Below are 27,211 nucleotides of genomic sequence, written 5' to 3' on the forward strand. Positions count from 1 at the left end.
TATTTATTTTGTTTGGTAGTGCTTTATATTGAATTAAATTGTTTAAATATCAATAAATACGCTAAATGTAAATATAATCATCGTAAATTTATTTAGTATTAGAAGAAAATTGTGGGGCATAATTTCTAATACTTATCAAATTAGTAACACCAAGACAGGAGAATAATAAGTAGAGTAATAAAAATCAAAGACATTTTTCAATTGTAAATAAAAAATAGACTGGACCGTATTACTAAATGTAAAATCATAAAATGCACTTAATCTTTCATTATGTTAACCGAAGTTACAGTACGGAAACATACACCCAATTTTGATCATATTGTTTTACGTTACTCGTTGATATTTTCCTTTAAAAATTATCTTCAAACGTATAAAAATGTTAGGGAGAAAACAGAGCTTGAAGGGAGAACCGGTCCTCGCGGACTATGGTCCAGAAGAGTCATTAAATGAAAGTGCCGATATAGAATGGGTAAACAAGGTAAATACTGTGATAATACTGTGGTAGTGGTGGATAATTGAATAAGAATTAATATTATCTGTTTTATATATATTAAGAACTCTCTTTGTTCACACTTATGTTATTCTGCTAAATTTTATATTGTTTCTTTTACAGTTATGGGTTAGAAGAATTTTAAGATCATGTGCTCTTTTAAGTTTATTATCTGTTTCATTAAACACTCCAAAATCTTTTGAGAAATATACTTACCTGCAAACTGTTACATTTGGTGTTGATTGTAGTGTAACTCTTTTGTTTACTGCTGAAATGATTGCTAAAATGCATATAAGAGGCATACTGAAGGTAATGTAACATTAAAAAAATACATTATTTTTTACAAGCTGTATGATTTTAATTTTATTAATTTCAATGTTACAGGGGGATGTAGCTTACTTGAAAGATCATTGGTGTCAGTTTGATGCTTCTATGGTGTTTTTCTTGTGGGTTTCTGTACTATTACAAATGTTTGAACTAACTGGAATTGTACCCAGATATAGTTACCTAAGTATATTAAGGGCCCCAAGACCATTGATTATGATAAGATTTCTCAGGGTGTTCTTAAAATTCTCTATGCCAAAATCAAGAATCAATCAAATATTCAAGTAAGTCCAATCCATATATTATCTTTTAATATATCAAATTAATGTGTATTAAATTTTAAATTCCACTTTGCAGGAGATCAAGTCAACAGATATATAATGTGACACTATTTTTTCTCTTCTTTATGTCTTTGTACAGTTTATTAGGTGTACAATTCTTTGGTGAACTGACCCACCATTGTGTCCGAAATTATACTAATCCCAAGTAAGTAGTAGTTGTTATTATATTAAAACTTATAATGCTTATACAAACAATTAACTTTGTACCTGGGACTTTTGTAAAATACATAAATTTAACTAACTTATTGCTTTTTTTTCCAGTGAAGTTACAATAAATTCCCTAGCTATACCCGATACATTTTGTTCACCTGATCCTGATTCTGGATATCAGTGCCCAGCTGGAATGAAATGCATGAAACTTAATTTGTCCAAGTATATAATGGGTTTTAATGGCTTTGAGGAATTTGGTTAGTGATTATTGTTTATTCAAAAAAATATTTGATATGTTCTCAGTATATAGTTTATACATTTAAATGAGTAAATTGATAGGAAAGTACACTATTATTGCTTTAAAAATACTGTCTGACATGTCGCCCCTGCGATGCAGCATACTCTGCAGTTACATGCTCTTCCCTCACCTGTGGTACAGGATAATTTCTAAATTCTACAATATTATGATACCTTGAATAATACAAAAATTCCTACTACACATATTGACTTTTTCATTGTTATTATATTAATTTAGCATTTAAATTTAAAATAAAGTTATCAAGTAAAAACTTAAACTCTTTATTTTGTTACAGCAACAAGTTTATTCACAGTTTATCAGGCTTCATCTCAAGAAGGTTGGGTTTTTATTATGTACCGTGCTATAGACTCGTTGCCGACATGGAGGTCTGCACTTTACTTCAGGTAAAAGACAATTACAATTATAATTAGGTATATCTTTCAATTACAAGTGTATAAATAGCATAATATAATGTTGACTCAAAATATTACAATTTTTACTATGAGAAAATGATATATTTTAATCCTAAAAATCGATTGTTCAAATTTGGTCGACGTTAAAAACAATTTCCTGTTAATTTATACTTTCGACTGACTCTGTCGTGAATTGAAAATCGATAACGATCAAAAAGTTAATCCATGGTCCATGGTAGTCTCGGTCCTGTGCCACTTTGGATAAAAATATAATTATATGTATACCGACTGAATTGTATGAATGTCATCTGTTGCGATCATGACGTAGACAATTGAAAATGCCTCTAATTACCCAAATCTGGAATAACGATCCTAATTATTTTATTTGATATAATTATTGTAATTATTTTACAGCACTATGATATTTTTCCTAGCTTGGTTAGTGAAAAATGTATTCATAGCTGTAATAACAGAAACATTTAATGAAATAAGAGTACAATTTCAACAAATGTGGGGTGTTCGAAATCCTATAACAAAAGGTAGTACAACACAGTTTTTCACTGGCGATGACAATGGTTGGAAGCTTGTAACTATTGATGAAAATAAACATTCAGGTAACATATACAATCTGAATTTAAAATACTTGATAGTCATTTATTTTTATTTAGCAAAAGCACAATTTCCCAAATGTATTAAAAATAAATATTTCATTATCAATAGGTATAATAAATTCTTAATAAAATAAATTGCCTCTCTTTATACTTATTTTTTGGTACATATTTACTTAGCTTGCGGAGGTTCTGTTTTAAATATTAATATAATAGTTGTTGTATGTCGCTAATATATGTCACTATAATTTAACTGTGTTAACTGGATCCAGAAGGGACATAGTGCCAAATATAACTTTTTATTAAATTCTACTATCATACATAAATAATGTATGATTATGAAACTTTCAGGTAGTGCACCAGACATTTTCCATAAAATGTTACGCTCTGCATATTTCCGTTTACTAGTGATGGGCGTCGTCTTAGCTAATGGAATCATAACGGCAACAATGAATTTTAAACATGACAACAATCCAAGAGAATTCTTTTATGAAAAATACTATTACATTGAGGTATCTATAAAATTCATTCTTGTGTAGATTTAGGATAAGTAATTTCTTTTTAATTATACTATGTTATACATTATATATTATTATACCCAACATCTAATAAAAGTACAATAAAAGACTATGTGATTACTAAAAAATGGTGCTATGATGTTTAATTTCAGATTGCATTCACAATTTTCTTAGACTTGGAAGCATTAATAAAAATATGGTGTTTGGGATTGAAAGGTTATTTCAAGCATTCTGTTCACAAATTTGAATTGTTACTAGCTATTGGCACTACTATACATATAATACCGCAACTTTATATGTCAGTCTTCACGTATTTTCAGGTAAAGTAAATATTAATAACCAGTAGTTCCTGTGATTAGCGCGTTCAAACTGTTTGTTTGTTTTACAAACAAACTCTTCAGCTTTATAACATTAGTATAGATATAAAATCCATTGTCACTGCAATGGGTGGTATAAGAGTCATTTTTAATTTACTGACTTTTTATTTCCCCAGGTTCTTCGTATAGTAAGATTAATTAAAGCTTCACCACTTCTCGAGGGATTTGTATACAAGATCTTTGGACCAGGAAAAAAACTTGGTAGTCTTATTATATTTACTATGTGTTTGCTCATTATCAGTTCTTCCATCTCAATGCAATTATTCTGTTTTCTCTGCGAATTTACGAAATTTGAAACATTTCCCGAGGTAAGTGATTTTTATGAAAAATTTGTGATAACATACAATGTAGTATTTACTACGTAACTATATATAGAAATACTAGATAATACGACAAAACTCGGTTGTTTTGCCATATCATTTAATATCTATTAAACTATACAGGTTGGTGGTAGAAGGGTGAAAATTTAGGAGTATATACATTATTGCTTGACACAAAGTAAAATAATAAATTTTATATAATTTCATCAAAATCGGTTAAGCTGTTTCAGAGAAGTATTTAATCTATTAATAGTTAACACTGTGACACGAAAATTTTGTATATTATTAAATAGATAAAAGATATGTACACACATAGAATTTGGTAACAAATAATTATTTACCTGAAATTATTATACAGGATTACTTGGGTGGACTTAAATTCTTTGATCACTGCACCAGCCCTTCACTTTCAATCACGGTTATATTATATGACAGTCAATCAATTTTATTTTTTATTAATTATATTATTATATTATTAAGCTTTTATTCAAATTGTTAAAATAAAAAATCAAGAATATTATACTATCCTATGTGTAAATAAAATTTCAAGTTATTAAATCGTATTAATAAAGAATTTATAAATTAAAAAAAAATATGTTTTCTACCCCAAGTTTTTTAAAAGTAAATAGAATAAAGATATACTACTGTTTATTTAGCAAATAATTAAAGTATTGGTATACTAAATAGACAAATGTCTTTTAAATTTCAGGCGTTTATGTCTATGTTTCAAATATTAACACAAGAAGCATGGGTGGAAGTTATGGACGAAACTATGGTGCGAACAAGTCAGACACTTACTCCTCTGGTTGCTATATATTTCATATTATATCACTTGTTTGTCACCTTGGTAAGACATATTTACATTAAATAGTTCTTATTTATTTTCTCTATATAAATACATTTGTATATAACGAATTAATATGTATAACATTTCAGATAGTGTTATCGCTTTTCGTAGCAGTTATTTTGGATAATTTGGAGTTGGATGAAGATATAAAAAAGTTGAAGCAACTTCGATACCGTCAACAGAGTGCAGAAATTAAAGAAAGCTTACCTTTTAGATTGAGGATATTTGAGAAGTTTCCAGACAGCCCTCAAATGACTAAATTGCATAAAGTTCCTGGAGATTTTAATTTACCTAAGGTGTGTTTATAATCACAATTAACACACTCCCATTGTCCCCTTGTCCCAGCTAAACATAGCTTGTGTTAAAGTTCCTAGACAATCATATGAATACTTAAGTACATTTTTTTGTAAATACATACATAGAAAACTAACCAATACAAATAATAATACTAAAGGTTAGTAATGTTTCCATCGTGCCTGGAACGAACCTCCGTCCATCTAAAGTAAATCGGTGCGCTAAACCCTTAGAGCAACACATATAAACGCTGCTTGTTTTTTATATTATGTTCTCCTGGTCACTTATTAACGTAATGTTATGTAGCCTTCTTCGATTAATGAGTTATTCAACACTAAAGGAGTTTTTTTATATCTATGACATAGTTTCTAAGATTGGCGTATTCATCAAAAAAACCCTTCAGATTAGTAATATTTGTATAGATAATGATTATGGTACATAATTGTAAGTAAAGCATGTTTTGCAAAATACGTATTTATTAGAACTTTACATTACTTTATTGATTTTTTGTGATAATTAAAATATCTATAAATATATTTTATATTAGATAAAAAAATCGATGGAAAGTTAGATACAAATATTTATAGTATAATAAACATCTACTATTACAATTTATGTTCAAGTCATTTCGTATCGATCTGTGTGTTTTCTACATAAGAAGTATGTATGAACAATTGATTAACAGAAACGGCCAGTTTGTTAAAAAAAAGATCGTTACTATTGCAATTACATAAACTAAATACGTTTATCAAAATCAACATAATTAATAAAAAAGTCTATAATTTCAAAGGGCTAAAATATAAAATACATAAGCCAATTCTTTTTTCATCTTAAAATTGGATGTGTATATATATATATGTATATGTAGTGGTTTATGGATCGATCAGGTGCGGGAGTCGTTCATGCGGCAGTTCGTGTGCGAAGAGGGCGGCGAGGAGGAAGCGAGCGTGGCGGGCGTGGTGGGCGTGGTGGGCGTGGTAGGCGGCGGAGCGGGAAGCGGCGCGGCGCCCTCACAGGGTGACGTGTCGCGGCGCGCGTTTGAGTACATCGGCGTCGCGAAGATCGCCTTCCCGTATCGCAAGCGCTGCCTCGTCAAGACCCTGGTCGTGGCGCCGCCCTCGCAGCGGCCCAGCTCCGCGCTGCGTCGCCACGTCGTCACCACCATTATCGAGTGAGGTCACAGCTGTATCTATCATAATGGACAGCATAACCTGTTAGAATGGACTGATTGACCTGACTTTATGCTTAACTTATCATTTAGTGGTTCAGTTTTACTTTTAAAGATTTTTACTATTTTATATTAAGTTTGCATTATTTATTTATTTTCAGGTATTTTTAGTTTCACCCAGGTTTCATCATGCAGGTTTTTATTTTGTTTTGTTACGCTATTTATTTTCATTTTATGAGTTATATATCTACGGTATAAGTACTTTATAAAATACCAATTTGATTTTAAATTAAGAGAAAGTTTTTTTTATTCTTCATTACTCCAATTGCTCAATAAATTTAATTTATTATATATTCAGGGATTCTAACAACCATCGTCCATTACTGGGAGACTCAGCTATGCTGGCAACAGGTGGAAAATCCGGCTTAAAACCTCAAGGGACCATATCTAGTGCTAAACAGTTACGAGTCGACCAAAAAAAGTAAGTGGAATACATTTCAAGGCAGTCAATAACTACAACTATTACTATAAAGAAAGAAACCCTACAGATTAGTCAGAACCAATATATAAGGTTAAATCAAAGTTAACTGAACTGGAGGAAGAGTTGAGCAGATTGCATTATGCTGGCATGTCGTGGGATTATCTGAAGTCCGAAGAAAGGGGGAGGACTCGATAGTCCTGAAATCGGGCAATCTGCTTTACTTCCGGGAGGGCGATCAACTGTCCCAAGGCGGTGTCGGGTTCCTCGTCCACAAGTCCCTTGTGAATAATGTTATCAAGGTCGAGAGCGTGTCGACTAGGGTAGCGTACCTGATACTCAGAATTACCAAACGGTATTCATTGAAGGTCATCCAAGTGTACGCTCCAACTTCGACGCACTCCGACGATGAGGTTGAGGCTATGTATGAGGATATCTCCAGAGCCATACATAGTACAAAGACTCATTATAACGTTATCATGGGGGACTTTAACGCAAAATTGGGCAAACGAAGCGGTGATGAGCTGAGAGTGGGGCAATTTAGTGTCGGTGATCGGAACTTCTGAGGTCAAATGCTGGCCGACTTCATGGAGAAGGAGAACCTCTTTATGATGAACTCCTTCTTCAGGAAGCCGGAACACCGAAAATGGACGTGGATTAGTCCCGATGGTGCCACAAAAAACGAGATAGATTTCATCTTGTCAACGAGAAGACAGATTTTCAACGATGTCTCTGTGATCAATGCCGTCAAAATTGGAAGTGATCACCGGATTGTAAGAGGCACATTGAATCTGAATCTGAAACTAGAACGATCCCGACTGATGAAATCTACGCTCCGCCCTACATCTATACAGATCCAAAACCCCGAAAGCTTTCAGCTAGAATTGCAAAACCGTTTCGAAAGCCTTGGTGACTGCGTTGACGTGGACGATTACAACAACAGGTTCGTGGAAACTGTCCGTGCGGCTGGGTCTAAGCACTTCAAAACCCGCCGCGCAGAAAGAACCGGAAAAATATCTATCTCTACCCTCAAATTGATGGATGAAAGGCGAAGTATGGTCCTGCAGTCTCAGACTGACGCTTCTCAGTATCGGCAACTTAGCAGGCAGATCTCTAAGTCCTTGACTCGTGACTTACGCCACTTTAACACAAATTGTGTAAAGGCCTCCTTTACACAATTTGTGAGAGAGAAACAAGGGCTCAAAAGTCTTTAACAGGGATCTGGCTGCCGGATAGAGCCAGCTGACGCGACTTAAGACGGATAACGGCAGGATCGTTTTGTCTAAACCCGAACTTTTGAGGGAAATTGAGAAGTTCTACGGACAGTTATACACGACAACACGGGCACCTGTTAACAACACGGCGAAAGACACTAGAGCCAAATTAACCCGACACTATACCGAAGATATCCCGGACGTCAGCCTGTACGAGATTGGTATGGCTCTTAAACAACTTAAAAACAACAAGGCGCCGGGCGATGATGGAGTTACTGCTGAGCTTCTGAGGGCTGGAGGTAGACCTGTTCTACGAATCCTCCAGAAGCTATTCAACTCCGTCATCCTCGAGGGCAAAACGCCTCAAGCATGGCAAAGGGGTGTGGTGGTTCTGTTCATCAAGAAGGGAGACAAATCGCTTCTGAAGAATTTCAGACCCGTAACACTGCTGAGCCATGTTTATAAGTTGTTTTCCAGAGTCATCACGGCTTCAGTACCATAGACCACATTCATACGCTGCGGCAGGTAATTCAGAAGACCGAAGAATACAACCTGCCACTTTGCTTGGCGTTTGTGGACTATGAAAAAGCCTTTGATTCGATCGAGACGTGCTACAGTCTCTCCAGCGGTGCCAAATTGACTATCGATATATCGAAGCGTTGAAATGTTTGTATGAAAACGCTATGTCAGTTCGCCTCCACGACCAGAATTCGAAGCCTATCCAACTGCAACGAGGTGTCAGACAAGGCGATGTCATATCGCCAAAGCTGTTTACCGCTGCGTTGGAAAATATCTTCAAGCTTCTGGACTGGAGCGGGCTGGGCATCAACATTAACGGCGAGTACATCAATCACCTTGGATTTGCCGACGATATCGTGGTCATGGTTGAGACCCTGGAAGACCTTAGCAAAATGCTCGAAGACCTCAGTAGAGTCTCACAAGGAGTAGGTCTTAAAATGAACATGGACAAGACGAAAATTATGTCAAACGTCCATGTCGTACCTGCTCCCGTAAAAATCGGTGATTCTACACTCGAAATTGTCGATCACTACGTATACTTAGGGCAAACTATTCAGCTAGGTAGATCCAATTTCGAGAAAGAGGTCAGTCGTCGAATCCAACTCGGATGGGCAGCGTTCGGGAAGCTCCGATATATCTTTTCGTCCAAATTTCCGCAGTGTCTCAAGACGAAGGTTTACGACCAATGTGTGTTGCCAGTGATGACTTACGGAACAGAGACGTGGTCGCTAACTATGGGCCCCATCAACAAGCTCAGAGTCACTCAGAGGGCAATGGAGAGGGCTATGCTCGGAGTTACTGTGCGTGATCGAATCAGAAATGAGGAGATCCGCAGAAGAACCAGAGTGACCGACATAGCCCGAAGAATTGCGACTTTGAAGTGGCAATGGGAAGGGCACATAGCTCGTAGGACAGATGGCCGTTGGGGCAGTAAAGTCCTCGAGTGGCGACCACGGACCGGAAGACGCAGCGTGGGAAGGCCTCCAGCAAGGTGGACCGACGATCTGGTCAAGATCGCTGGAAGGCATTGGATGCGAGCAGCGCAGGACCGATCGTCGTGGAGATCTTTGGGGGAGGCCTATGTCCAGCAGTGGACGTCTTCCGGGCTTCGATGATGAAGCCAAATCATATTATTAAGTTTTTAAAATGTTTTTATTTAACTTTAATGCACTTATAAAAGTTACATATGTCGGATTAAACACTTTTTTGTCGTTATCAACCAGTCAGCCATGAGTGGTGCAGAGAAAGATTATTGGTTGATACACTTATATTACTGCGATTTTTCATAACAGCGTTTTTTTTAATCGACCGATTAAAGAACGCTGATTTAATCGATAGATTTGCTTTCTTGATTTAATTATTTTAGAAATATGAAAGCGTAGCGGTTATTGTATTGATTGCCGCATGCATTCTTATGTAAAATGTGAATACTATAACTATCAGATGGTAATTGTAAGTAGCTTTGACGTGGTCTAGTGTTTTGAGTAGTCCTGCTCACTAAAATGTCCAGACTTGTGGCGGCGTGGTACCCGGCCCACCACGTTGGGCTCCCTAAAATATGGTCGAGCGCAGTGATGGCTGGCTCATCCGTCATACTCATGAACGGGTGCTGCTTGTAGGGACTGGTCTGCTCTAATCACTATGACTGATTTCCTCTTATTAATTGTTTAACCAGTTGGTTATATATTCAATATTTTTTAATTGAATTAGTGCTAATTGGTGGTTTGTATTCGCACACTTAAACTTAAAACTGTAAAGTAATCATAAAATTATTTAAAAGAGCAACACGCAAGTTTCTTTCTCGTTCATCTTGTGATGAGACAGCCTTCCGAATGAGCGGTAGATTGAAAAAATGTAATGACTATTCAAAAGTGCTTCAATGTAAGTTTATTTGAATAAATGGTTTTCTATTTCTATTTAAAGATTATTTGTCGCACTAAAATTATTAATACTCCATTTATTCTGAAAAAGTGTGCTAGTATAATCGGTTGTACCAGGTTCGGTTCGCGGTCCATACGACGCTCGGTACGCAGCGGTTCCATCAAACTGAAGCAGACGTATGAGCACCTGCTGGAGAACGGCGACATTGGGGCCGCCTCCCGCGTTGTGCCCGCTTCGAGGTCCCGTCCACCCTACCTCGACATACGCCTACTACAGGCCAAACGACAACAAGCCGAAATGAGAAGGTAAAGTGCCTTCTAATTACATACCATGAACATACCTATGAAGGTATTTGTTTACCGTAACTAACAATATGATTAACTTTAAAATTAACGTAATATTATTAATGATCTTTCAATTATACTTGTGATGTACCTTATAGTGCCTAGCATCACCTGTTAAATATTTATTATGTTCACGATATAATAATATATTTAACAAGTGGTGCTTGTGGGCTCAATATGGCATCACCATATGTCAAAATGTGTTATTGCATGATAGCACTTAACCATTAATTGATTAATTTTATTTAATATTCGGCCAATAACGGTCCGTATTTTATTCCTTTTTCACTCATAATTTTTTAATGCACATATTAAATTTTATGTTCAGATACCTCTATATATGCGTCTACGTTTATATTAATTTTTCTGAAGAAGCCATCCGAAAAGAATAATACTCAACACTTAATAAATGTGTATTTATTAATACTTATTTTCATACTAAAGTCAAAGAAATCGCTAAACAGCAATAAATGGAATATGTTTTAATTTTAGAAATCAACGAGAAGAGGATTTGCGAGAGAACCATCCATTATTCGATACGCCATTATTGATAGTCCCACGAGAATCACGGTTCCGTAAAATATGTCGTGCTATCGTAGACGCCCGGTACGATGCTCGGTTGAGAGACCCTGTTACGGGCAATGAACGAAAGGTCCATTACAAAAGCTTTCAGTAAGTAAATTATAAATGCTTAGGTTAACAAAAAAGCTAGTCAAATCATTATTCATATATTTTGTTTATTCTTATAAATATATATATATATATATATATATATATATATATATATGTATATATATGTGCTTCGAATATTATATACCCGAGGTGCTTAAAGGGGAATAAGCATACAAAAAATGCTCTTTACTATTTCTAATTATATAGGTATATTATATATGTACATTCGCATACTGTAATATTAATATATCTCCGTACATGTAATACTATTAATACATTTTATTTCAGTAATTTCCTTGGCCTAGTTACATACATGGACTGGGTTATGATTATGGTCACTACTCTATCTTGCCTGTCGATGATGTTCGAGACGCCTACTTACAGAGTTATGGAAAATTTTGTGTTACAGGTAAATATATAATAAAGTATACAACTAGTTATCAGTCTTAACATAATCTATAGATTCAATTATCACCCCGCATATATGTATTTCAGATAGCGGAGTATGGATTCGTGATATTTATGAGTCTAGAATTGGCCTTAAAAATTCTTGCTGACGGTCTTTTCTTTACACCTAAAGCATATCTTAAAGACGCTGCCGCTGTATTGGATGTGTTTATTTACATTGTAAGTAGTGTTTATATATATATTTGCATACAAATAACTTAATAAGTGTGGTGCGGCGGTGGCTATGATCTAGCCTTCTTCGATGGACTATATTGTTGTATAGGAAACTGGCTGGTCAAATATGAATGACTTACCCTTACTTCAATGTGCTTGTTCTTCAGTGGGCCCACACGGTTACAGGAATCTCAGGAATTCACTCAGGTTGATTACAACTATTAAGACATGCGTGCGATATGAGTGCGACGTGCGCGCGCGGCGAAAGCTATGACATCACTGATTATTGAATTAGCCGGGAGGGGTGTCAATGCACATCAACAAACCAGGTACGCATCGCGTTTGGCGTAACCATGCCCCCCGCCTTGACATAATGTCAAAGTAAAATTAACAAAAAAAATAAAGGAACTACATAATTGAACCTTATTGCGAATGCGACAAATACAAAAAACAATAAAGAAAAAATACAAAAAATATCAAATGCGGAATTTACTAAATAAGAAAAATGCAAAGGATTTTAACTTAACTTATTAACCTATTATAAATGCGTACTACCTATCTTATAGAATACATATTATTGCAAAGGCAATGGACATATGCGGTGCGTTAGGAGGGATAAGGGTCCATTTAATTCCATTGTTAGCTAATTCCTTATCCCAAACAGATCTACATTCTTGCGATAAAAACAAATAAAGTTCACGTAGGTAGGATCGTGCCCCTATAAAATTAGTACCATGATCCTTATACATGCATTGAATAGGACCGCGGCGAGCGAGAAAACGTTTTAACGCGGCGAGAAAACAAACTGTACTCAATTCACTTGCGAGCTCAATATGAACAGCCCGAGTGGTTAAGCACGTGAATAAGCAAACGTATGCTTTGCGAGTGGTTATACCACGACCGCGATAAGGGTTACAAAAAACGGACCTGCGAAATCACAGCCACAATGGACAAAGGCTTTAGGAACTTCCTTCACCCTTAGTGCAGGCAGATCACCCATCGGTGGGAATGTAGGACGCGGTTTATTGCGGAAACAAATATTACAATTAGCTACGATCGTGCGAATCATACGTCGAGCTGCGAGAATCCAATATTTAGTACGTAGTATTGACATTAACAATTCTGGGCCTGTATGCAGGTTTTTACGATGAAAGTGTGTTACAATTAATTGAACTATATGATCTCTGCCCGGAAGTAATATAGGGTGTTTATAATCGAAATCTTCATCAGAATGAGTCAGACGACCACCAACTCTTAAGAGATTGTCTGATAAAAATGGATTTAATTTAATTATTGATGCGGTACAAGGTTTTTTATTATTTAACTTGCTAATATCGTTTTTAAAATGAAACCCCTGCACAGCGCGAACAATTATACGTTCGGCGAAATCCAAATCGGAACTGGATATGACGCCGCGTGGAAGAATGTTAGCGAACTTATAAATATAACAAATTACACGAAGTAATTTCATCCATGACGAAAATTTGCGAGCGAGCGAATATAAATAAGGTTCCATAGAATCTTCAATGGTAACCAGTGCGATAGGTTTTAATTCTGGAATGTCCGATGAATCCGCAGCAAGAAATGGCTTAATTGGCCATTGTCCCTTTGGTTTACAAATCCATGGTGGACCATTTAACCAAAGGGGGTGCGTTGCGAGTTGAGCAGGACTCAGTCCCCGAGACAGGCAGTCACTGGGATTGTCCGTGCCCTTAATGTGATAAAAATGCGTTGGTTCCATGTTTTCATGAATTTGCGATACTCGATTCGCAACAAACGTATGCCATTTGTGTGGCGACGAGTGTATCCAATTTAATGCGACCGTAGAATCCGAAAATGCGAATACCGATTCTATGGGGTATCTTGGCGAATAAACTTGATAAATAATTTTGATTAATTTAGAAAGAATTACAGCGGCACACAACTCCAATCGTGCCAAAGCAATTACCTTTAATGGTGCTACCTTTGACTTGGCACATAAAAGTGTAATATTTGAAGTACCATCTGGCAGTTCAATATACGCGTATACACAAGCACCATATGCGCGTTCGGATGCATCAGCAAATCCGAGAATGTTTAATTTGCAATTATCAATAACACCTATATGACGAATAAATTTAATGTTAGAAATGAGTGGTAATTCAGATTGGAATTGATTCCACGTGCGAACAATTTTTTGCGGGGGCGTTTCGTCCCAATCGAGTTTTAAAATCCAAAGTTGTTTAATTAAAAGCTTTGCATATAATATTATAGGCGCGACTAAACCTAAAACATCGAAAAGTCGTGCGACTGATGATAAAATATTGCGTTTGGTGCATGGACGATTAATGGGAGTAACTTTAAATGCGAAAACATCATCTGATGGAAACCAACATAAACCTAAAATTTTAAGCGTTTCATCCTTATCGAATTCCAGATTTTGCGAAAAACGATTACTTTCTGGAATGTGCTCTAAGACCTTTTTACAATTGCTAGTCCATTTTGCCAGTTCAAATCCACCAGTCAAAAATAAAGCGGTGAGCTCTGATGCTGCCTGCGAGGCATCTTTACTATTCTTAACTGAACTAACAACATCATCAACATATATGTCTCTCTTTACAATTTCATGCGCGATTGGAAATTTATTTCCTTCATCGGAAGCTAACTGAGCTACAGTACGTAATGCTAAGTACGGGCTGCAACGTAAGCCAAATGCAACTTTATTAAATTCAAAGACTTGGAGCGGTTTATTAGGACTAAATCTATATACAATACGTTGAAAACAACGATCTTGCGGGCGAACTTTTATTCGTAAATACATTTGTCGCACATCAGCTGAGATGGCGACTGCGAACAATCTCATATTCAAGAGAATAATAAATAAATCCTGTTGTAAGGAAGGACCTGTATGTAGAATATCATTAAGCGAAAATCCAGTACTAGACTTCGCGCTTGCGTCTAGTACCGGCCTTATTTTCGTGGACACTTTGTCCTCACGTAAGACTGCGTGATGCGGTATAAAATAACTAGGGCTGTTATTTTCAATTACGTCTACGGGAGAAATATATTGTTTTCCTATATATTCGTGAATTACCTCATCATAAAGGTATTTCAGTTGCGGTTTCGATGCGAATTTACGTTCCAAATGATAAAATCTGCGTTTAGCGATATCGAAAGAGTTCCCTAAAGACTTAGAACTATACTTAAATGGTAAAGCGACTTCGTAGTGACCTGATTCGTTACGAGTGGTCGTTGTGGTATAAAAATCTTCACAGTATTTATCGTCTATACTTGTTATTGGTTTGCGATCTACTTCTTCAATCTCCCAAAATTTGCGAATTAATACTGAAACCTCGCACGAAGTGGTGGAACAGAACGAGAATGAAGAAGACGTAGAAGTTAAGGTGGGAGCTTCACCTAAAATAAGATAACCGAGAACAGTCTCCAACGCGTTTGGAGTACCAGGTGAATTTATAATTTTACCTCCAGACAAAAGGGTCGCGAATAGATTGACACCAATCAAAAGGTCAATTTCTGATGGTGTTCCCCACGTATCATCTGCGAGCGGAATATTAGTTAAGTAACTGAGCGCGCCAACATCAATTTGACATGTTGGTAAGTTACCTGTTATTTTATTCAAAACTAAAGCGCGAATATTATAATATTGCTCATGATTAAATCTCGATCGCAAAGAGAGATCAACTGCACCCTTAACTGGTTCAGTGGCGCCACCTATACCCTTAACGGTGGTATGTGCGTCCGGCTGCATGGTTAAACCCAATTTTAAACAACATTTAGAAGTAATATAATGCTTTTGTGACCCGGGGTCCAATAAGCAGCGAATGACAACATCACTCCCATTACGAGCAGTAGCAAATACCTTGGCAGTAGCAAGTACTTCAGTCACATACGGCTGCTCATGAATGGACGATGAAAGCGTGCATAACGACTCCTTGTCTCCACCAGTGGTGGTTCCAATAGGAACGGGAGTTGGTTCTAATCGTGTCTGTTGTGTGGGTTGTGTGTGCGCAAGCGGAGGCAATTGCGACGAAGAAGATGGTGGTAATTGGCGACCGTGCGTGGAAGATGTCTGTGCGTTTTTCGTACCCTGAGATACTTGCGTAGGTGCGGAATTATTATTTTTAAAACAAAGCAACGTATGATGTCTCGGATTGTTACAATTTCGACAGGCGGAAGTTGATTGACAACTGAAAGAGTTATGTTGACTACTTAGACATCTAGTACACATACGGTTAGTTTTAATATAATTAAATCGATCATTAATTGTGAAAGTTGAAAATTGTTTGCATTTATATAATTGAGAATGTGAATCACCTTTACATAAGGAACAATAAATGCGTTGCGTAGGATTAGTACCTAAAAATGTACGTGGCGATCGAGCGATCGATCGTTGATGCGACTGTGCACGACCACTGGCGGACGCGGCGGCGGGACCGTCCAACTTGGTGGCGGCAGCGGCGCCGGCGGTGCGGTTACACGTGCGTTGTAATATTTTTACGTGTTGACGTATAAATTTTATAAAATTTTCAAACTGCGGTATGTCATCTTCTCCTCTAATTGATGACTCATACGACTGCGCGGTAGCCTGATCTAATGCCTTTAATCCCATATAAATAAATATAAAATCATCCAGCTTTTCAATTTTAAGTTGCTTTAATGCTGCGATAGTCGACGAGAAAGTATCAATAAATTTTTCTAAGTTTATTGCCGAAGGACCGTTAATTGATTTTAAAGAAAATAATTTATCTAAATATGACGTTGCAAGAGAGCGTTTATCTTGATACTTGTCGATTAAAGCTTGCCACAATATAGGATAATTTTCGGCTGCTGGTACTAAGCCAGCACACAGATTTCTAGCCTTTCCTGACAGGTGACTCATAAGATAATGAAAACGTTCTGAGTCCGAAAAGGATTCATTGTCATGAATAACCTGTTTGAATGTTTCGTAAAAGAAAGGAAATTCTAAAATATCACCTGAGAAGACTGGTAACACAATTTGGGGGATCCTTACTGATCCCTGTTTGTTGTCTGGTAAAGCAGACTGACAAGCGGGAGCTGGAGTTCGCGAAGATTGAGGTTGTAACGAGACCGCCATCATCTTTATAGAATAAAACATTTCGTCAAAAGCGGTGAGAGATTGATAATTAACTACATAATCAGGGTTTAGTTCCAAATTAAGGAGAATAATTTCATCGACAATTTTAACATACTCGGTGCGCATTTGATCGATCAGGCTAACTTTTGCAATAAAAACATTACGATGTTTCTCCATTTTAGTTTTCGAAGATAATTCATAAATAGACTGAAGTTGCGAAAAATATTGTGCACGTTTTGCTTCATACATTTTTAATTTTGCGTTTGTGTTAGCCATTATTATTATTTATATATATATACTTCTTAAAAAATAACAAAGGAAAACCAATAAATGCGATATATAAAACTATGTGCGGTAATAACGTACAACTATACCTGTACTACCGTAAAAGGGCGAGCGATAAATATAATAATAAAGTATAATAGGTATTTAATGTACTAAATACCTACAAGACAGACAGATGTACTTGTAGCGAAAATAAGTACACAAATGCGAGAAATGATGCGCGATATAAACTAGCATACATAAAAAATATATGCTTACTATGCTATAAAACTACTAATTAATAATGCGAAAAATAGGTACAACTATTATCTATATATACCTATATGCGAGAAAAATAAAATAATGCATAAAAGCAATATTTTAAATATGCGGTGCGAGAAGTAAATCACAATAACGTTTTAAACACTAAAGCGCGTGACAAATAAATTTATATATACCTACTCATAAGCGGTAGTATGTAGGTACATAAGTGCGACAATGCGAATGTAGGTATCGACCATACATCTACAAAAAAATATGCGAGCGAAACATAAACTATACATAAAGCGAAATCGAAGTGAGTGATGTCATAGAAAATCAGATAATATATCTATAACTATAACTAAAAAGATATAAAATAACTATGTTCACAACTATTATTTTACGCGGGAGTATTCTAAAGCGTTGTTGTTAGTCACTGTGTCGATACACCACGTATAACTTAATCATAGGTACGTAGGGCACGATCTTTAACCGACATGCAAGGAAATAAAATATCTATTACGAACAGAAATAAAATCGCTGCTTATCAATAATTATTCAGATTAAATAGTGTGCTTTCCCTGCTCACTTTCTTGTGTAAAGACTACGGTAATTAACACTAACAATCTTAACATTCAAACACTACAATCATCATACATAATATTCGACAGGTAATATTGTTTCGTCAAATAGTATAACGACAACTATAATATTTCTAGAAGCTTCGATCGATCGAACAATATCGATATAATGCGGGTGAATGTGAAATTAAATGAACGAAACAACGCAAACAGATATAAAGCGAAATTGAAGAACTGAGCTGCGAGTTATGAACAATTCATAAGCGACATAAATATAAACTTATTTATTAACGAAAATACCAATGTATCGTTATATTTGTGCAACCGTGGTATGCAATTTGAATAGATCCTATTACATGCGCAATAAGGTTCAATATTACATGCGAGTCATTCACTCGACTTTCACAATAGGAAAAAATTAAAACAAATTTTAAATAAATAAATTGCGATTCCTATTGTGATCCGGCGACGGAAGGCCAATAAATGTGGCGCGGTGGCTATGATCTAGCCTTCTTCGATGGACTATATTGTTGTATAGGAAACTGGCTGGTCAAATATGAATGACTTACCCTTACTTCAATGTGCTTGTTCTTCAGTGGGCCCACACGGTTACAGGAATCTCAGGAATTCACTCAGGTTGATTACAACTATTAAGACATGCGTGCGATATGAGTGCGACGTGCGCGCGCGGCGAAAGCTATGACATCACTGATTATTGAATTAGCCGGGAGGGGTGTCAATGCACATCAACAAACCAGGTACGCATCGCGTTTGGCGTAACCAAAGTGTTTCCTAAATTATCCTCATTTTCAATATCAAATTGGAACACAACCATCGGTGATTTATATGATAATAATCCTATTATGATATAGGTATCAGACTGATCTGCACCTTCCTAGGAAGGTGAAGGTTGAGCGCTCGGGGCCAATACCTTTCCTCCGGCATTGACTATAGGGCGACAACCTCCAGAGAACAGGATTTAAGCCTTTCAGGCGGATGAAATTACTAGATAAATATCCATCTTGTTCTTCACCCTGCACATGTTGACATGGAAACCATCATGGTTAATTTATGGTGAATTGATTATAATGGGCTAACTGACATAACTTAATGCTCTTCCTATCATCCTACACTGGTGCATGGCATCAAATTATATTCATCTATAAAAAAAGCGGAGAATGTGGAAATTAGTTTAGTTAATTTCCCCATTCTGAAGCTAACGCGGGCAGGTGGGAAGATGAATACTGAAAATACAGAAAATGTACTCCCTCTAATATGGTTTAGTGCAATGATGGCTGGCTCATCCATCATACTCGTGAACGGGTGCTGCTTGTGGGGACTGGTCTGTTCAGCGAACACGGATTAGATTTTTTTGCCAATAGCATATGCTGGTGGTCACTCTATTCTCCCAAATTTGAGTTTAAATGAATCTATTAATGTAAATATGTACAACAATTAAAGAAAAAAAAATACAATCTGAGTTTCTTGTCAGTTCTTCTCATCTCGAAATCATTCCGAACTGACGGTAGATTTGACATACCATAAGAGTCTGTAATGGACCTACATGAATAAAAATATTTTGAATTTTGGATAGGAAGAGAAAATTGGAGAAAGGGAGAGATGGGGTCATGTTGAGTTGAGTATCCTACGCTCCTTACTTGCCGTATGTTTCCAGGTGTCGCTGACATTCTTATGCTGGATGCCTGTGCGTGTACCTCCAGGGTCGGCTGCGCAGATGCTTATGATCCTACGCTGCGTGAGACCGCTTCGCATCTTCACACTCGTGCCGCACATGCGTAAAGTAGTTTACGAGCTGTGTCGCGGTTTCAAGGAGATCCTATTGGTATTATCGCTAATTGATGACTAAACTGTGTGTAATTGTCGAAGATAGCAGACGTATGGTTTTTATCTTGTAACAGATGTTTTAGAAGAATCTCTTTGTTAAAATACCGAACACTGCAAAATTTGATTTAATTTGTGATATCTCTTTATTAATCTAAAATAAAGGTTATGTACTATAAAAACTTTGTTATGTAGAGGGTGACCTATGTCTAAGTATTTGTGTACCTAACAACTATCTTTAAATTCAATACAATAAAAATTGAAATTTTAATGTTTCCATCTTGTACTATTATTACCGTAAGATTAAAAGAAACTCAGACTTAAAATGGGTTACTTTTTAGACTTTCAAGTTTTTTTTATTTTGTATCACTTCTAAAACTGCTTACAGTTATAATTTGTTATATTTTTATTCAGGTATCTACTCTGCTGATTTTGCTAATGTTCGTATTCGCAAGTTATGGTGTTCAGTTATATGGTGGAAGGTAATTAGAATATTAGTTTTATATACATATTTCGAACTATAACTAAATAAAAAGTACACAAATCTGTATAAGATTTGTGTACTTTTTATTTAGTTATAGAGTTCTCAACATTTGAAAGTTGAGAATTTTATTGTCTTCATTCTTCTATGAAAAACGACAATTGGAAGTATATTAAAAATTGTAACAATCCATGTAGTTAGAATAGAGTAGTATATGATTAACGATTAATATCAAATGTTCAATTAGTTTTAAAATACCACATTTTATAAATAATATACGTTGTAGGCTGGCACGTTGCAATGATCCCACTATTAAGCGTCGTGAAGACTGCGTGGGTGTATTTATGCGACGAGTATTTGTTACAAAAATGAAGTTAAGGCCTGGACCGAATGAGACTTTTCCTTCTATGCTTGTCCCCAGAGTATGGTAAGTCATTGCAAATTATTGTCTTTGTTCATTTAATAAGTATAGTATGGATTTGAATTTGTGTTGATAAATAGAGTGGAACTTTCAGCTGGTGTTGGTCGATATTTTATACAAATTTAAATAAAAAATATTATTATTTATGCCCGAAAATATGTAAATATTCTGTATTATGCTTGTAATATGTAAATATTCTATTGTATAACACATTGTTGGCACATTGAATGTTTCGAATTAACACATTCAATTTAAAATAAACAGATATAGCTCAATAACAGATTCGCGTAGGCGAAACTGCTGAAACAGTTAATTCATTTAAATATCACATATAACGCAATATTATTTCTTATATTTTCTTATGCAGGGCTAATCCGAAGAGATTTAATTTCGATAACATCGGCGATGCTCTGTTGACTTTGTTTGAAGTGCTATCATTTAAAGGATGGTTGGATGTTCGTGACGTGCTTATCAAGGCGTTAGGTCCCGTAAGTGTTTGTTTTATTTAAATATATCTTAAAAATCTCTTTGAGGGTAAGATATGGTAGTGAAATTACCGGCTACTAAGACATACAAGAGTAACACGATAACGTGATTTCTGTAGCGTTGTCCACGTATATATGCGAAGGTTGCCATTTAAAATCTGATGAGCCGTCAGCTTCTTAGCTTTTTGAGTTAATTAAAAAAATGCAATTTATTCCAGGTGCACGCACTTTACATTCATGTTTACATATTCTTGGGTTGTATGATCGGACTGACGCTATTTGTTGGCGTGGTCATAGCAAACTACTCTGAAAATAAAGGCACGGCTCTGTTGACTGTAGACCAAAGACGATGGTGAGTATGCAGTTCTGTTCAATTTCATTAGTTAATGTTTAATTTGCTTAAAGTTATGTAACGAATAATTATTTTCTTCATACTAATATTAGATTTTTTAAAGTTTGTGCATTTGTTTATATATACTAAATATAAATAAATGGTCAGGACTACTAATTTACATAAATCACTTTATCTTAATTCACGGGAGAAAATTCGCGATGTTTAGTATTTTGGCATCATTAATCATATCTATTTAAATACTTCTTCTTTTAATAAATACGTCTTAATTTGTCATAACTGGATATATTGTATCCTATTAAATTTTGTCCTTATTAAATCTTGATAGATTTGTAGTATCATATATATAATTATATTCGTTTATTCTTATATTATATCTATAAATCCTGCTTCGATTTATTTTGACTGTATTATTAAAATTATTAGAAAATGATGACTTATTGTTTTAGGTGTGATTTAAAGAAGAGATTGAAAATTGCTCAGCCGCTTCATTTACCGCCGCGACCAAACAAACGGAAAGTGCGAGCTTTTGCTTACGACGTAACACAAAATTTGAGCTTTAAGAGGGTTATAGCTATTGTCGTACTAATCAACAGTGGACTGTTGGCAGTAACTGTAAGTACTGGCAGTTTACTAATATTTCATAAAAATTTTAATACTATACAGAGTAAATATTAAAAATTTGAACATTGCACAAAATTATATTTATTTTTAATTGATAATTATGAATATTACTTCAGATACTGTAATATTCAAATTATTACCACTTTACCTATAAAGTTCTGTTTCATTACATTTATGTTATATATACATTGTAGTGGTCTCGTTATTCACCTTACACCGAACAATTGGCACTCACGTCGGCTCTCTTAACCCTGGTTTTTGTCGTGGAAGTTCTACTGAAGACAATAGCGTTCACCCCTCGTGGTTATTGGCAGAGTCGTCGCAACAGATACGATTTACTTGTAACAGTGGCTGGGTGTATCTGGATATTTATGCACTTTATACTAAAGGTGAGAAAATCTATACTATATGTTGCAATTCTTAGCTGTAAAATATTCTCCGGCCTGGGAACGTATGTCTCCCCACAGTCAGCACATGATGACGTGATGACTGACGTGAGTCGTGAGTCTGACACTCCATGTGTTTAAAGGCCAAGTCCCTTATTGTCAGATGACTATAAACTATTAACCATTTTAGTTACATAAAAAAGATTGTCAGTTTATTTATCGTTGTAGATGTTCTATAACAATAGTTGACAACAACCTTGGACAATTCACACAACATTATATATTCCCAAGCAAAACAGAGGTTGTGTTATTGGTACTGGAGAACTGATATAAATACTTAAATATTTACTTAACTTAACTTTTTGTAAATACATACTTAATATGCATTTAAATCACCCAGACCAAAACAAACAATCATACTCATGAATACAAATGTTTCCGCCGTGTGAGGAAATAGAACCCACGAAGATTTCTTCTGATGCCATCCATGAAATAAAAAATATTGCACTAGTACATTTTTGTAGTGAACATTTTATATTTAAGCCTTACTGTAAGTCTATTTTTAAATGTACTATTCATATCGTTATAGATATAATTTCCTTTTTTTAGAATGACTTATCATACTTCGTTGGATTTATGGTAGTGATATTGAGATTTTTTACAATAACCGGCAAGCATACGACACTAAAAATGCTCATGCTGACAGTTGGAGTGAGTGTGTGCAAGAGCTTCTTTATCATATTCGGCATGTTCTTGCTCGTGTTCTTCTATGCGCTGGCTGGCACTATTGTCTTTGGGAACGTTAAGTATGGCGAGGGTATTGGTAGGTGAGTTGAACTTCCCATTCATTTAGTATAGAATAATTATTATACATTTAACTGTTGTTAGATATTTCGCGATATTACGATTTTCTTTAATAGCCTTTATATATTATTTGCATGCATTGTTTCGTTCAAGAATTACATAACAATTATTTAAATATATGAGATATCGCATTGGCGCGATATGTCGATGTCGCGGCTTGGTCAATACACATAATACATTTATTACCAATTATTAAAAAATAATGGTTTTGGAGACAAAGGCGGCGACTTGTAATATTATTGTGTACAATATTATCTGTACTTTTTGGTAATTATTATAAACTGTCACATATATTGCACATTATAATGTTATATTGTTTTTCAGGCGTGCAAACTTCAACTCGCCCATTCACAGTGTGGCGATGCTGTTCCGCATTGTAACAGGCGAAGACTGGAACAAAATAATGCATGACTGCATGGTCGCACCACCATATTGTACTCCCGCAGACAATTACTGGGAGACGGACTGCGGTAACTTCACCGCCTCTCTAGCTTATTTCTGCACCTTTTATGTTATTATTACATACATCGTTCTAAATCTGCTTGTGGGTACGTATTTACTGAAGTATGGATTTGTTACTATAATTATCTTATATATTATAGTAGTAAATCATATTTAAATTTATATCATTACAGCTATTATCATGGAAAATTTTTCCTTATTTTATTCTAACGAGGAAGATGCTTTGTTATCATATGCTGACATTAGAAACTTTCAAAATACATGGAACGTTGTTGATGTGCACCAAAAAGGTGTAATACCAGTAAGAAAGGTTTGTAATTTCAATAGATTTCCTCTTATAACATAACTAGCTGCCCGTTTAGTTTTCTCACGGGTGTATATATATTATTATACATATAAATATATCTCATATCGCTCTATATCTGTCTGACTAATGACATAATATGACCATTTCGTGGCAATTAAGACATTTCATTGTATAATATACATATGTATACACATTCAATAGTAACGAATAGGCATTTCGTAGACAGAAGATTTAGAATCTAAGCTGATTTTGTTGTGTCTTCAGGTGAAGTTCATTTTAAGACTCCTTAAGGGGCGGTTAGAGTGTGATACACATAAGGAGCGGTTACTATTTAAATACATGTGCTACGAGCTGGAGCGACTGCACAACGGAGAAGATGTTACATTCCATGATGTCATCAAGTAAGTAAGATTCATTGTTATAATAGAGTACAATGTATCTACCCCGTAACTGTTACAAAATGCAGCATATGTTTATATAAAATCTGTCAATGAGATATGAGAGCCGGTAACAGTTTATCGAGGTATCGAACCGAATTAAAACTGTAACCGAATTAATTAAAGAAGAAATATTTGTAAAGTGAATATAAATACTATAGACTTCATGCTCAATTTCTTTTTTTTATTATACTCACTTTTATTCATATTGTAATAAATAATATTGATATTCATATGATTGAATTGAATAATGTTGTGTTACAGTATGCTTTCATATCGTACAGTGGATATTCGTAAATCATTGCAAATGGAAGAGTTGCTAGCCAGAGAGGAATTCGAATTTTTGATTGAGGAAGAGGTTGCAAAACAAACTATAAGGACATGGCTAGAAGGATGTTTGAAAAAAATAAGAGCCAATAGCAGTGTAAGATGCTTATATTTTATCTATATATCATGTGGACCTAATAAACCATGTTGTAATAACTGTAATTATTTAATAAACTAACTTCTGTAATATGAAAGCTTAAAAAATGGTTTGTTAATTTAAATAACAAAAACAGTGGCGTCAAGTTTCTGCCATAACCTGACTAAAATTAATACTATAGTATAACATAACAGTATTTTATTGCAGAAACAACAGACAAGCCTTATAGCGGGTTTGAGAAAAACAAACGAACAAGTTGTTGATATGAATAATGAAAAAACTGATAAGGAAAAATTTGAAACTGAGACCCAGGTGATTTTTTAGTGTTATTCGTCCTGGATTTTTTTAGATTATGATAAAACGTTTTTAATAAGTAATCGGTAATATATTTTTTTATTCACAATATAACACATTTTGATTGTTTTGCAGCAAATCATCGCTAATGTGGGAAGAACTGAGATCACTGAATCGACATCGCAACCTCTAATGTCTAGTGCGTATTTTTTTAAATTTACATATTGCACTATCTAATACTCTTTATCTCGGGATTCGTTTGTATATCGCTTAATACAAGTCCTTAAAGTAAAATTATGTACTAAATTTCTTGTGTCTATGATGGCTTATATTAATAAAAATATAATAACAAAAATTATTTTGTGTTTACTTTCAGATATTACATCCTTTGATACGCAACCAAAAAGATCCTCAACAAAAGGACAATTTAAACGGCCTGGATTGCCATCTGTTACGATACCGAGGTAAAATAGGACTCAATTATTATATTTTATTAAATATACTGTATCGTTATTAGTTATACAAACATCCATTAATATAACCAACTAGACGTATGTATAATACTGATGCTTAGCAAATTACGTTAAATAAACAAAGTCACACTATTTTCGTTACCTACTTAACTTAAGCAAAGTAGGTAACGAAAATACTGTGACTTAGTTTATTTAAAGTCAAAATCTCGAAATATTAACCATAAATACGAATATTACATAAACTTAAATGAATGCTGTTTACAAACATTAATCCATATTTAGGACCACTTCCCACAAACACGACCAACTTGAGAAACAAAATTTTTATACCAATAAGACATAAATATTATTGTAATTTCATATCAAATTATCACTTTTTTTATAGACCGGAGAGCCCTGTTAAGAAATATCTTCAGCCAACTTTAAGTGACCCGCACCCTGCACTTAATAAGAAAGCCGCACGTAAGTACCCACATTTGTACAAAATATTAAGTTTAGTGTATTTACGTAAAGCTCATACACCAATAGAATTATTCACGTGTTAACTATTGCCGCTGATGCAACGTTTTCATTATTTAAAAAAAATGAGATTTTCTTAATCATTGCACTAGCTTACGTTGCTCTGGGTCTCTGTATTGTCAGAATTTATTAGCAAATATGACAATTCCATAGCTGGCTATGCAAAAATTGTCAAAAAAAGTGCACTTCCGACGACCGTCAAAGGGATTGTTTCTGATATGACTATGTATAAATATTTTGAGAAATGAATACAATTTACGAAGAATTTTTAATTAAAAATAATTTTTAATTACAAGGTAAAATAAACATGTACAGATTTTTTTTTTCATTTACTTCGCCACTAGTAAATACCTAACGCCGCGTAGTCCACTACCAGTTTGCCTTGTGTCGGTTTTCGGTCATAAAAGTCTGAAGTATATTGATATGTAACGGATGATAGCACTCTGGAATGCTACTTGTTATAGCGGTGATGAAGACCAACAACCGTGGTTCCCATAACAGTTCTGGGATGGGGTCTAGCGTGGTGGTGGGCAGTGTAGGCGCCGGCGGTTGCTCGGCCGCTCTGCACGAGGTGCAATCCTGGTGGGGATCACAGCTCTCGCACTATGCTCTCGTCGACTGTGACTAGACTGGCTTGTATACAGTATACAACAACCGAGTATATTATCGTCTCAGTACACCGTAACACCGATGGAGAACTTCAATGTCATCTCATAAGAGAAGAATTTTGTCTACTGTTACCTGGAGGCTTGGGCTATGGTT

The 27,211-nt window shown here is 35.2% G+C and overlaps 1 protein-coding gene across 1 annotated transcript; it reads left to right on the top strand.

The window, feature by feature from the left end:
• Positions 1-27,206, top strand: LOC131844833 (sodium leak channel NALCN). The gene is made up of 35 exons (XM_059193808.1): positions 1-478; positions 614-799; positions 875-1,098; positions 1,172-1,300; positions 1,417-1,562; positions 1,899-2,007; positions 2,431-2,630; positions 2,976-3,136; positions 3,295-3,462; positions 3,636-3,827; positions 4,549-4,686; positions 4,776-4,982; positions 5,868-6,151; positions 6,507-6,629; positions 10,357-10,545; positions 11,077-11,256; positions 11,545-11,665; positions 11,752-11,883; positions 19,754-19,921; positions 20,335-20,402; positions 20,688-20,828; positions 21,190-21,310; positions 21,526-21,659; positions 22,109-22,274; positions 22,478-22,672; positions 23,279-23,496; positions 23,858-24,081; positions 24,169-24,305; positions 24,567-24,703; positions 25,004-25,163; positions 25,371-25,475; positions 25,593-25,656; positions 25,834-25,921; positions 26,316-26,392; positions 26,914-27,206. The coding sequence occupies exons 1-35, from the start codon at positions 377-379 to the stop codon at positions 27,075-27,077; spliced, it is 5,358 nt and encodes a 1,785-aa protein (XP_059049791.1). The 5' UTR covers positions 1-376; the 3' UTR covers positions 27,078-27,206.
• Positions 27,207-27,211: the final 5 nt, after the last annotated feature.

This window comes from Achroia grisella, unplaced genomic scaffold, assembly GCF_030625045.1.
Source record: "Achroia grisella isolate CSIRO2021 unplaced genomic scaffold, CSIRO_AGI_Agris_v1 utg4131, whole genome shotgun sequence".
NCBI classification, from domain to species: Eukaryota; Metazoa; Arthropoda; class Insecta; order Lepidoptera; family Pyralidae; genus Achroia; species Achroia grisella.

What these genes read in the sequence shown, in the direction of transcription:
- LOC131844833 (XM_059193808.1), top strand. Translation starts at nt 377, where the DNA reads ATGTTAGGGAGAAAACAGAGCTTGAAGGGAGAACCGGTCCTCGCGGAC. An exon ending in GTGTAATACCAGTAAGAAAG is followed by an intron (nt 24,306 to 24,566) that starts GTTTGTAATTTC and finishes TTGTGTCTTCAG; the next exon opens with GTGAAGTTCATTTTAAGACT. An exon ending in AATTTGAAACTGAGACCCAG is followed by an intron (nt 25,476 to 25,592) that starts GTGATTTTTTAG and finishes ATTGTTTTGCAG; the next exon opens with CAAATCATCGCTAATGTGGG.